A 12,414-nucleotide genomic window follows, 5' to 3' on the forward strand; every position below is an offset into this window, starting at 1 on the left:
GTCTCAGTTCACCCTTCTCACGGGCAAGGTGCAGTATGTGGTCCCTGTCCCTGTAACTGAGGACCTTTGCAATAATTGGTCTGGGAAAGTCACTCGGTTTGGGGCGCGGGGCAAGCGCACGGTGAGCGCGTTCAATCGCGAAGAGCGGTGAAAGTTGGGGGTTGTCTAGGAGGTCTCTAAGAAGACTTTCAACCGCCTCCTCCTTTCTTCCTTTAAGGGCCGACTCCGGAACACCCACAATGCAGATATTGTTTCTTCGGGATCTAGACTCCAAGTCGTCGCATTTCGCCTTGACTTGCTTCATATCCCGCACCAGATCAGAGACCGTGCTCCGGAGAGAGTGAACCTTGTCTTCATTAACTCCAATTCTAGTCTCCGCCTCCGTTAGTCGAGACCCATGTTGGTCTAGTTTGGTCCTCATGGAGGCCATACTCGCGTTGATATCATCTCACTTCTCGTGCAAGGAAGCAAAATTCTTTGCCATGGCCTCCATTAGCATTGCCAAATCAGGTTGGGGGGGGGGTCAGGTGGCGGACTAGCGTCGTCGTGATTCGAAGCAGACTCGCCCTGCTCCTGCCTGGGGATCGACTTGGCATACTTATCCATTGTTCCCGCTTTATTAGCACCACAGGACTTGTTTGACATATTGCCAGAGTTCAATGGAGCAAACCAGGGTTGAGGTCAGCAAGGCGTATGGTCGGCAGCCCACAGGTCCTTCAGCGAAGCCTACACCAAAGCAGTTAAGAAGGGAAGACTGTCTCACCAGCGGCCACGTCGAGCGCAGAAGGGGTTGGCAGCAGGTGGCCCCGCTCTGAAGTACCCGATTTCCAGCTCAGAGTGGGTTATTTGACAGTTTTCTTGTAGGGATATCATGAGCCAGTCGAAGAGTAGACCGGTGGGGGGGCGCTATATGAGATATGGTGCTCCGCAGTGACGGGTAATGCAGCCCCAGGCAACCGGTTGAATAATGGAAAGGAGTAATGCAGCGCTGAGGAGCCCGGGGAGGCCGCAGGATGAGTGGGGGGGATCAAATGCACAAGGTCAAAGCGGCGCAGCCAAGGGCGATGGGGGGGGCGCCCCTCTGCTCCCTGCGGATGCGCATGGTGTCCCCGATGCCACAGTGCATTTCAATGAAGATGGGCCTTATGTACCCCCCCTTGCGCGGGAAGACCGTCAGAACAGCGGGGCTCGATGGAGGAAGGGCGCCGCCACTGAGGTCCCCCCGCCCGGCAGCGTGTATAGCAATAGGGCCGCCCCCACAGCAGAAGGATCCTTGATGGACGCGGGCCACACCAGGGCACCCGCGCCGAAAAGATGGGGGGGAGGGGTCCAGCCCCAGCCGCAGGATGCACAGGGACCGCCGGGGCCGAGCAAAGCAAGGGCGAAGGGTGTGCTGTGAACCGGCCCCCAGCCACCCACGCACAGCCGCCCCACCGAGAGCACCACACCAATCGTCCAAGGACAGGGGCCAAGGCAGATGTCCGCCGACACCGCGGCACGGTGCCCCTCAGCCCCACAGCCCAGCAGCCAGGCAGCGCCCCGCGGGGCAGGAGAGGAGTCAGCTGAGCGGGGGGGGTGAAGAGCCGCACACACCCCCAGCGCGGGAGTCGCGCAGCTCCAGCAGCTCCCACGATGCAGCAGGGGGCCGCAATGTCACCAGTCTAGGTGGCTCCAGCCACACCGCAGACGTCTCCGGGTAGCCAGGTGTGGGGGAGAAGTCCAGCACCGCGGCGGGGCGCAGGCGCCCTGCGCCATGAAAAATATAGGGTCCGGCGCAGAAGGAGCTGGGCTCGGCAGAAACAGGGAGCCAGGCTCACGACAGCAGTGTGCAGCCCGACAGGCCACAACAGCAGAGGAGGTAGTCCGCCAGGCAGAGGGGAAAGAGCCTGAGCACAGGCAATTCACTCCGTTTTTCACTCGGGAGCACGTCTATCAGCTGCCCGAGAATTCACCCTCACAGCATGCTGGTTTCAGTCGCCGGATCACTGATGAGCCCGCTGATCTTAACGGATATTCGGCAGTTGGGCACGGAGCTAGAAGCTAGGCAGCCATCTTGCAGGCTGCTCAACAGCGCCCCATATATATATTTATTTTCAAGTGTAAGTGTATAAAGGTTCATGCTAAATTAATGCTGTGTTTATTACAGGTTTTCCAGTGTACAGTCTCGTCTTGGAGTTGAAGGGAATCGGAGGAATCCTGACCATTTATTTTTTCCACTCCACGTTCCCCCGGTCTGGTCAACTCAATAGTTGTTCCAATCACCTGTTGGGTGTACCGGTCTGGGGGATCTCGTGGGCTATTCGTCTGCTCCTGCAGGATTTCAGCGCTGCGAATTGATACCCTTAGATGCCATTTGTAAGCCTGTCACTTGTAGTTCTGTTCATACCTTCACACAACATTACTGTTTAGATACACATTTTAAAGTTGACACACAGGTGTGTCAGCTGGTGTTAAAACATCTTTTTGCCGCTCTACCTTCAAATAACCTACTTCCTTCTCCAAGTAATGCTCGCTAATCTAGGCAAAGCATGTGATTCTAAGTAGATCCACAAGCCTCAGAAGACATACATTACTTAACAAAATCATATTTCTGATGCTTGAATCTGCTTAGATTCCCCTGCACCCACTCTTCCTCCCCTCTTGGAGTTGAGGTTTCTACGGCAAATCATAGATGTTTCACACCTCAGCACAATTTACTTATTCTCCACACATACACTTCTTACTCCCTCTTGTCAGAAATAAATGATCTGAGGGACCTCGACACATGCGGGATCATGGGTACAGTAGACGTCTCACTAGGGATAATATCACAAACACGCCCAGTCAACGTCCCTTTTCGAACTTCAAAAACATGTGCATTTCTTTGTGCCTACCACTATATGTCGGCCAACGCAAAGCCTGTGAATCTAAGCAGATACAAGCATCAGAAATATGATTACGGTAACTATAGTATGCCATATACAGTCAACTTTGGTTCTCGAAATGCATACAATTCACCTAAACATCTGAAAGGAAGGTATGTAGTTATGCAATGAGAAAATCAGTCCACAAGAATAGAAGCCCTGACTTTGAGTCCAGTCCCTAAGTTGAATGGTGCCTTGTGCCCAACAGTTCACAAAGTTCCTTTAGGTCAGGGGACAAAGGCAGGAAGAGTTGGTGGTTAAGTGTTCCAAAAGACTTCACAAGGATAGGTAAGATATGTTATCACTTACAAAAGCTTTTTAAGCAAATGTTTAAAAAGCAAAAGAATGGAATAAATCAAGGTCCAAAAACGTTTAGAATGGATGAGATGGGGGCATCGGTAAATATTGCAACAACTCGCTGCCCTTACTCCAATTTTCCCAAAGGACTTGGCAGGTCGGATGGGAGTCGCTGAAGGTAGGTTTTCCCATCATTGGATCCAGCCCAGGAGCTGCGGGTGCAAGGAAGATTCCGGTTGAGCCCAGGAACTGAAGGCAAAAATGCAGCATGCACCGATGGCAGAGCTCTTCGGGACACTTTACCAGACGGGAGATGGCTCGTCCCAGCGACAGTCATCGCACACGGGCGACAGCAGGTATCTTTCCAGTCGCGAACAAAGACCGACTTCCAGGACAGGATCCCTTGATACTGGTAAGCTCAAACTTGGCAGGAAGGTGACGTGTAGGACAAGCTGGCGACCACCGAAGTTCCAAATGTAAACGCATGACGTCGGCGCTTCTGGCACGGTAGCCCAATTCAGAGCTAGCCAGTCCTCCGGGCTGCATTATCGTGAGAAGGTGTTGAGACTGGTTGGTCACACCAGTCCAAGGAGAGAAGCACTGACAAGGACCTTCTACGATCAGGTAGTCCAGCAGAGCTTCACCAGGACAGTTGCAGGAAAGGTTGCAAGGCCTGTTCGGAAGTCGTCCTCGAGACTTCAGTCAGCTGCACAGCTACACTGGATTCCTGACTCCATTTCTGATCCTCTGGAATGGCTGCAGGACTCATTCTTATTGTAAATTCAGAGAACTGATCAAGCTCAAGCCCTCTAATAGAAAGGATCTGCAACACTCATTCAACCAGCAGTCGTCCAAGCAAGAACCACTTCAGGGCTGCCTCATGCATGCACACCAAACTCACTGACACCAGTTTGTGAATTGGGGCCAGACTGTCCCAACCCACTTCCCGGCTCCATCCACAAATGTCATGCACTAGCCCAAGAAAGCTGCAGCTTTCCCAGGCAAATGCATGACCATTTAGGGATTTCCTGACCTGACAAGGCAGGAAAAAGGCCAAAGAACAAAATGGCCAAAGAACAAGCAAATAATCTTGTGGCACGGCCATCTTTGGACACTATAAACAGTCAGTTTAGTATCCAAATGCGGTAAACACGAATGGTAAGATGAATGCTTCACTTCACTGTAAAAAGTCAGGAAAGATAAAAAAAAAAGTCATCAAGTTTGAGGGTTCATAGAATATGGAGGGAAAGTTGCCTAAAAGATAAATCTTTCATAACAACATTGAACTACTGTCTTGGTGTATTGCATGCTGTCAGATAAATATAGCTTCTATGCAGACTTGGTGTATTATGACTGTTAAGTAACAGGTCCCGAGGACTTCAGAAGTGCTCTGCTTTTGCAGTAGCCAGAGACTTGTAACTGATTAACTTACATTTCTGCTTATAGAAATATATGTATGTATATATTTTCTTCTTCTGTCTTACTCAGTTTTTTCATGATAGACTTGGCTGCACATTATTCTTTTGTAAGGTTTAATATGGTTTACGTGAAAGTGATTTGATGATGAGCATGAATAATTTGATTGGCTATGTCTATCTGAGACAGATAGACATATCTGTCCGAGATATTAATTTATTAATTTTTAAGTGCCATGATTTCTGTGCTACTGTACTTCTTGGGCTCATCTCTCATTTGGTACACCATTTCAGCTCGAAGATTTACCAGACAATTCTCCAATCAACATAGTTCAGACACCAATCCCTATAACTACATCTGTGCCCAAACGTGCAAAGAGTCAAAAGAAGAAAGCACTGGCCGCTGCTCTGGCCACAGCGCAAGAATATTCTGAGATCAGCATGGAGCAGAAGAAACTTCAGGTTAGTTTGTGTGTATTAGTCTTGTTGATGGAGTACTTTCCTAAATTGCTGTTTCTTCCTCTTTTATGTTAATAGTGATGCAAAAGGGTTCTATGGTGGTTTACCTCACATTTTTTTACTGCAGTATTTTTTACCTATTTCTTTGCAATGAAAATGCGTGGTGGCCCCACCCACTACCATGCCATATTGCCTCACCGTCACGCCTGCTGCGTTTTCTCAGCAAATATTCGGTACAAAAATGCTGCAGTAACAAAAATGTTGGTAATAAGGCTGGATGACCTGCAAAAGTACTGAATGTTACAGTAAACACTTCTGGGCGTATAATTATTTATACTTTTATAATTGGTAAAAATAAACAGTCTGTAGCATTCCAGTTGAACCATATTGAATTTAATTCACAGGAAGCTCTCTCAAAGGCATCTGGTAAGAAGAGTAAAACCCCTGTGCAGCTCGACTTGGGGGACATGTTGGCTGCTCTTGAAAGACAGCAGCAAGCAATGAAAGCTCGTCAAATCACCAACACCAGGCCTTTATCGTACACCGGTAGGTTGCATGTTTCTTGAAGCCATGTTTGTTTGTTTTATTATTTATAATGCGCACCAGACCCAACGGTATCAGGGCGCAGGAGAAACAAGAAGATATACAGCTTAGCTGAGAGTTCTGCAGAGAAGGAAGCAAGGTACCTGAGCCAAGTTCAATGCAGACAAAGTGAAACAAACTTGGCCATTATTTACAAGCAGTTTGGGGCAGGCAATAATACATGACAAACAGTAGTATATACATTACAGGTGTGCTATCAGGGCCTGCAAACTGTGGCCAGTTGTTTTGGACTTCAAACCCTGTAAGCCTTCACCGTTGACTTTGCTGGCTTGGGCTGATGGGAGTTGTAGTCCAAAATATCTGGAGAGCCAAAGGTTGCAGACCTGGATTAGATTAATAACGCCAATACTAGTTTTAGGTTAGTACCATAAGTCATATTGTAGTATGTGGTAAAGGTATGCTTTAGATATTAGTTTTCATGTATACAATTTTTATTGGTTTAATATTGCCTGTAAAACTACATGTCTACTTGTTTGAGGTGTTCATTTTTAAATATGGGGCTTCTGTGTATAATATCCTGTCTACTGTATACTTCTGTCAAGATATGAAATTTATAATCTTGTGTTGATGTTACGGTCATGCATGGACCTTATTGATGGAAGGGAAGGGAGGGCAATGCAGTGGTAGGGAAAAATAAAACATGTTTACTTAAGAACCCGTGTTTTTAGAGGGTAGCAAACAAATCAGTTGGCCAAGTCATGTTACATGCTGAATTAAACCATTGTAATGCTGGACTCACTGGAGCCTAAGCAGGCAATAATAGATGGCATTGATATATATATATATATATATATATATATATATTATTTTTTTTAGTGCTTGAGAAATCAGTAATTCATTCAATAGTCTTAATCTATATTTTGCATCCCTTAAACCGCATTACCTCATTGATGCATATAACATAGCAAAAACACATCCATCAAGAAAGTTGAGGTTATATAAAAACGAAGACAGAAAGAAAATACTCTTCTAAGGATAACGGCAGCAGCGTTACCTATGATATAAGAATAGAAGGAAGCCCCTCATAGGATACCTGTTGGGGGACTCAAACTTAAGCAAAATAATCAGATTGAGGCAAGACACAAAGATTGGGCAAGGTAGCTGTGTAAGGTCCAAAAAGTAAAAATTAAATCCACAGTGCCAAACAAAAGATATTATGCCTTTTGCTGTAATCATTTTCTAGCACTTACACAAAAACATTTAAAAATGAATAGCTGTTTCAATGTCAAGTGGACATTTAAAAGCATGCTGCTCATCTATACCTAATTGAGGGCCAAAAGTAATAGTCAGTGATAAAATAGTAATGCGAAAGTTAGTGTCACCAAATAGGAGCATCTATAAATCCAGGACAAATAAGCTTCATGTGAGTTGTTTGCGCCATATTTTATCAAGAAACATATTGACTGATTTCAGTAGTTGAGTAGATTCTCATCAATTTGTTTAAGATAGAAAAAGGGTACTGTGTTTGGTGCGGTCTCAGGACTCTGGGGTCTCTGGCTCCTGTTTCATGGTCTAGCCACGGCTCCTGGACATAAGGCGGCTCTAGAGCCCTGCAGCAGCGAAGCCTGCGATGGGGCAAGGGCACAGTGCTTGGCGCAGTCGCAGGGCATCTCTGGTCTCCCTGGCTCCTGTTTCATGCTCTGACCATGTCCCCTGGACATAAGGCATCTCTAGCAGTCCCACAGCGGTGTAGCCCATGGCTGGACAAGGGTGTAGTGTTTGGTGCTGTCCCAGTACTCTCTGGTCTCCCTGGCTCCTGTTTCCTGCTTTGGTACAAGGCAGCACTGCGGCAGGGCAAGGGCACTATGTTTGGAGCTGCAGGTGTTCAGGGTAGCAGGCTGCACTGGACTGGGTCGCATTGGGGTCGTTTTGAATACTTCCTGAAGCGGTTGATTGGAAGATTTTCAGTCTCTGTTTGGAAGTCTACCCCGAGCGAAAGCAAGGTGAGCTACAGTTGCGTCATGGGTCCACTGTTGCTGTCTGGCCAAACCTGGAACATTCCCAAAAGGAGGCGCCAGCGTCCCCACCACACCTCCAGCTGGCCTCCATGTCTATTTTGCAAGATGACCTAGAACCAAAGTCTACGCGTAAGTTACTAACTGTGAGGAGAAGCAGGGGGACCGGTCAGCCAAGTCACGGCAAGAAAGATACTTCCGTCACAGACTTAATCTCTGCTGCCTGGGGAAAACCCAGCACTACGTTCACCAACACGGGGGTTAGGGGATGGGGTGGTTATTCTCTCATAAACGAGATCCATCATTTCCTGGTACTTAAATAAAATTCTTCCATTCAACAGGTGGGGGGGGGGCAATTCCTGGTAATCCCAGTAATCTGGGTTGCCAGCCGGCTCTGTATCAGGAGGAACGCAACGCAGATGGTGATAGGGATATACTCAAAGGACGTAGCAGAACTGTGAGCAAATCTGTTTGCATGGACACCGCCAAAGACGGAAGCCCCTGCTAGCGGAAAAGACCCCCCTGTTTCTAACCCCAGTCGAAACCCACATGGCTGGTGCTCCTTCTGTTTTTCCAGCAGCCTCTGATGTTCCTACTTCACATCTCTCATTTGAACTGATAACCCTCAGGGCGGAGACATTTCCAACAGCAGCAGGGGTTGCAGCGACAACTGTCCCCTTCTTCCACTATTTCACTTTGGCCCCTGTTTGTCTACCTGTGTTCGGAACTACCCAGGTTCATCCTTCGCCCACTTCTAAACCACATCCTCCCACCCTAATGGATACTGAGACTGAGGAGATCATCAGAACTAAGCCCTCCCCCAGCCTTACCTGTCAATGCACTCATGGTCCAGTTCCGATCTCTGATTAACCCCGCTTAGGGCTCCTAAGTTGACTAATCATGGTATTCAATCCGCCTCTGATCCACCTGTTAAGGAGGACCACACTGTGAGGGGGTGTAACTGTGAACAGGTGCTTTGGGAAATAGCATCTATAGAAAAAACTGCTTTTTAACCCTGATGGAGGCTCAGGGGGAGGGAGGTGAGGGGCCCTGGGGGGTGGGAGTCTTGCTGTGATCAACCTGCTGCTACAGAACACCATAATTCATCACTGGAACGTGCCACCATCCAGGTTACTCCTGGTCCGCTGTTCCCACAAGAAAATGCCAAAAGTCATAATCTCAACCATGTCACACCCCTCCCGATCTTTGCCCCTTGTGAGCCTAATGCCCATAATTATTCCCAGATAATGCAGCCCAAGCCAGAGATGCCATTGCAACCTAATATGCCTGTCAAAGTCCTTGATTTTAACACAACGCCCTTCGCATTGGAGGCTCGTGAGCAATGTTAATGGGAATTCATTAGTCCATCATGAAGTAACCCAGAACACGCAGTCACTGCCACAGGGGGAGTATGTCTAAGCGTAATGCCCATGCAGGGCCAAGACGCACTACAGCATTCCTCCATAGGGTAGCCAAATTGTATACCAATAAGCGAGAACCTATGGATGCCCTATTTATCAAATGTCTACACTGGCACCGCACGACCGGGGATTGTGCTTTTCTATCTAAAGAAACCTTGCTGGTAATGCCCAGCGAGGGTGACAACCCCCATGACTCCATAAAACTGGACTTTTGGGATCAGAGTGTGGCCAGAGGTGTCATAGGCAGTTCGGGGAATTACGTTTGGATTGCAAAAAGACGAATTCTAATTAGCCCATGCCCTCATCGTGGAAATGCTGGCTTACCTATGCTCTATCTGGTTCAAACTTTACACCATTGGGGACCATTGGGGACAAGGCCGATTGGGAGGCACTGTAGGTCTGAGCCTGTGAAGCCTTGAACTGTGCCTTGACTAAATAAGGGTCTTCCCTTCCTTTCAAATTATTGTGCCCTTGCATGTTATTTCTTTTTTCTGTTATTTTCTTTCTTTTTCTTCCTGGTTTTTTCTTTGGATGTAGTATGGAAATTTAAGAAAATGTTTGTGTTAGGATGTACTTTTATGGCCTGTTGGGCGAATAAAGTTTACAACGACAAAACATTTTTTAAAGGGATAAAGCATTTGTACAGACACATCAGTAATTTCTATAATACATTTGTTGATCCTTTTCAAACAAGTCAGTGTTCGCAAATTGAGGTTTGTCTTGCCTTAACCCGTTTCATATTATCTAAGCATGTGAAATATGCCGTTGACTGTAGCTAAACGGGGTCCTGTATTCGGTGACACAAATTAGCTTGTTTGTGTAAAGTAAGAAAACTGCCTTTTTAATATTGTTTTTGGAATTAATGTAAGTGTGGAAAGACTGACATCCACTTTTCCTCAATACAGTTGGCAGTGCTGTTCCTTTTCACACCAAAGATCTTGTTAACAGAAAGTTGCTATCAAAAGCAAAGCCATTGCTGGGCGGCCCCAATCCTTTGGACTCAACAGCTCCAAAAGTGAAAAGAGGAAAAGAGAAAGAAGTTCCTAAATTGAAACGTCCAACTGCACTTAAAAAGGTAAATATCACTTTGTTTTTTTCCAAAGTAAAACACATAATCACTTAAGAGTATGAAGAGTCACAGACCAAATGATATCTACAAAAAATATCTTGTGTTCGCCTTCACATTGGAATACACCTAAAGCCAGGTGGGGTGGCGGTTATTCCTCTGATGCCATCCTCAAAGAGGAATGCACACCTGGGGCTGAATTATGACCCACATGAATGGGACCCGGGCGTGTAACCATGGGGGATTTCGTACTCTGGGCAGATGGAACTTCTCCACATTTGAGCAGCTATCTTCTACTGGTTGAATGCTGCTGGTCAGGCAAACACTGAGACATTTCACAACATGATAAAGGACACATGCAAACTGTCCCATGCTTGCACCACACAACAGAGACACAACCACACAGAGACTCAACCCCATGACCCTTGTCACTATCACTGTTTCGCCCATCGTGCTTCCATCATCCACAGTGTTCACCCACCTTCGATACATATGATTCCCCTTGCTCACATTATCACTTCTGGCTTTGAGGTTTTGCTTTGTATTCTAAAGCAGGAACTTTACCTTTGTTTCTTTTTGGTATACTTTTTCTCAAAATAAAATGATGGGGCATGCAACACACACCTTATGTCATCAACTGTTAATTATAAACTTACATGTGACACTTTATACCAAAAGCATTTGTTTATTTTCAGATTATTCTCAAAGAGAGGGAGGAGAAAAAAGGTCGTGTGCCTGTGGACCATAGTCTTGTTGAATCTGAGGAGCAAAAAGATATGCACTTAAGCTTTATGGATGATCTGTCGGAGGAGCTGGCATCTCAAGAAGGTAAGAAGTGGAATGGTTCCACAGATTCTGCATCTTTAGAAAAATGCATCCATAGAAGCTGAGATATGTTTAAAAAGAAACTAAAACAGCCAAATGGGGAACTAAACTGACTGCACCACATGTTACTGGAAGTGACACACTGTACCACATCTAACCACAAAGGTGTGCCCTACTTCCCTCATATAAATTCAATTTTTCTGTATGCTACAGATGCGAGTTCAGAACTCAGCAAAGATTTTAGGGTTTGTTTTTCCTACAATATTTACTCACATGTTTTGGTTTTGGGTGACAAACACCTCAGGGTATAAAACCTGCAGTTTATGCAAATGGAAGAGGTCTACTTTGCAGCCCTAGGAAATCTGCATGTTGGGCATGGACACAAGGACCGTGCTGGAATCTACAATTCAAGTGAGCAAACGCTTCTATAAGCATTCTGTCCACAAAGGGGCCTGTAGGCTGGTTTGACTGTTTTCTTAGTCATCACTCCTTTTATTACAGCGGCAGAGCCGCAAGAAGCGAGATCCCCATCCTGCCTCTGCTTGCAACCACAAAAGATCACTTTGCAAGTGGTTGTCCTCTTTCAAGAACTGGCTTGGTTCAGCCACTACTGTAATATAGGGTGAAATCACTGGAGTGAGGATCCAAGTCATACAAAGCATATGATATGATGCTGAAGACTGTGAGGATGAACCTCTTTTTCCCTATCTTTCCACAGATGCTGGATTTTATCTTGCTGTCGAAAATTGTAGCCTCCTCATTTGTGCTTTGCTGGTCCCTACTCAGCGACTACAGACAAGTTTTTGTTTTTTCTGACATTTTTCGGGAAAGCTTTGAGGCATGTGAAGTTCACTTCATAGAAAAGCAAGTGCATAAGCTCACTGACTGAAAAAACACCAGCCTCCATTTAACAAAGCAGTTACAAAACCCATCTTGGCCTGTGGGCAAAGCCTACATTGGCACCTGTGGAATCAAAAGAAAGAGGGAGACTGTGGATCTTAATCCGCCATGAGCAACTTTCTCCAAACTCTGCATTCATCTAGCTGTTAAAATGTTCACATGCTAAGTTTGGGATTGCTCTGGTGGTTTATTCGAAGTAGATTGGCTTCTAAACACTTTTCACTGAAGCTGCCTATTTTTGTACTTCGAGAAAGGTAATTGGTGCAAGGGAAAGGTATCCCTGTACTCCCTTGCCATCCAAATACATTTAAAGCATAGGAAGAATTCTATACATTAGAACGAAGAGAGCACTAGAATTTTATAACCCTCACTATTTAAGCATTTGAAACTGGAGAGGAGCTTTTTGTGAGGTTTCTGTGAGTTGCACTCGAAACATCCTAGAGATGGCTTTTATGTTCTTTGAGATGTGCTGCACGCATGCCAAGAAAAGTCTCTATTTTGAGATTATGGCTTGTTCTGTGTGGAGTAAGGCAACTGCTTTATGATTGTAAGAGGGGTACCTACGCAGGG

General features: G+C 46.1%; 1 protein-coding gene across 3 annotated transcripts in view; it reads left to right on the forward strand.

The window, feature by feature from the left end:
* The window catches only part of SECISBP2L (SECIS binding protein 2 like), a 1,017,636-nt gene that overhangs the window by 520,102 nt on the left and 485,120 nt on the right, over window positions 1-12,414 (forward strand). For all 3 annotated transcript variants that reach the window (XM_069624786.1, XM_069624787.1, XM_069624785.1), the window contains 4 exons: window positions 4,910-5,077; window positions 5,479-5,620; window positions 9,959-10,128; window positions 10,815-10,947. In XM_069624786.1, coding sequence (XP_069480887.1) covers window positions 4,910-5,077; window positions 5,479-5,620; window positions 9,959-10,128; window positions 10,815-10,947 — 613 coding nt within the window. The remainder of the gene's footprint in view (window positions 1-4,909; window positions 5,078-5,478; window positions 5,621-9,958; window positions 10,129-10,814; window positions 10,948-12,414) is intronic.

Source organism: Ambystoma mexicanum, chromosome 11, assembly GCF_040938575.1.
Source record: "Ambystoma mexicanum isolate Mex_15411 chromosome 11, UKY_AmexF1_1, whole genome shotgun sequence".
NCBI classification, from domain to species: domain Eukaryota; kingdom Metazoa; phylum Chordata; class Amphibia; order Caudata; family Ambystomatidae; genus Ambystoma; species Ambystoma mexicanum.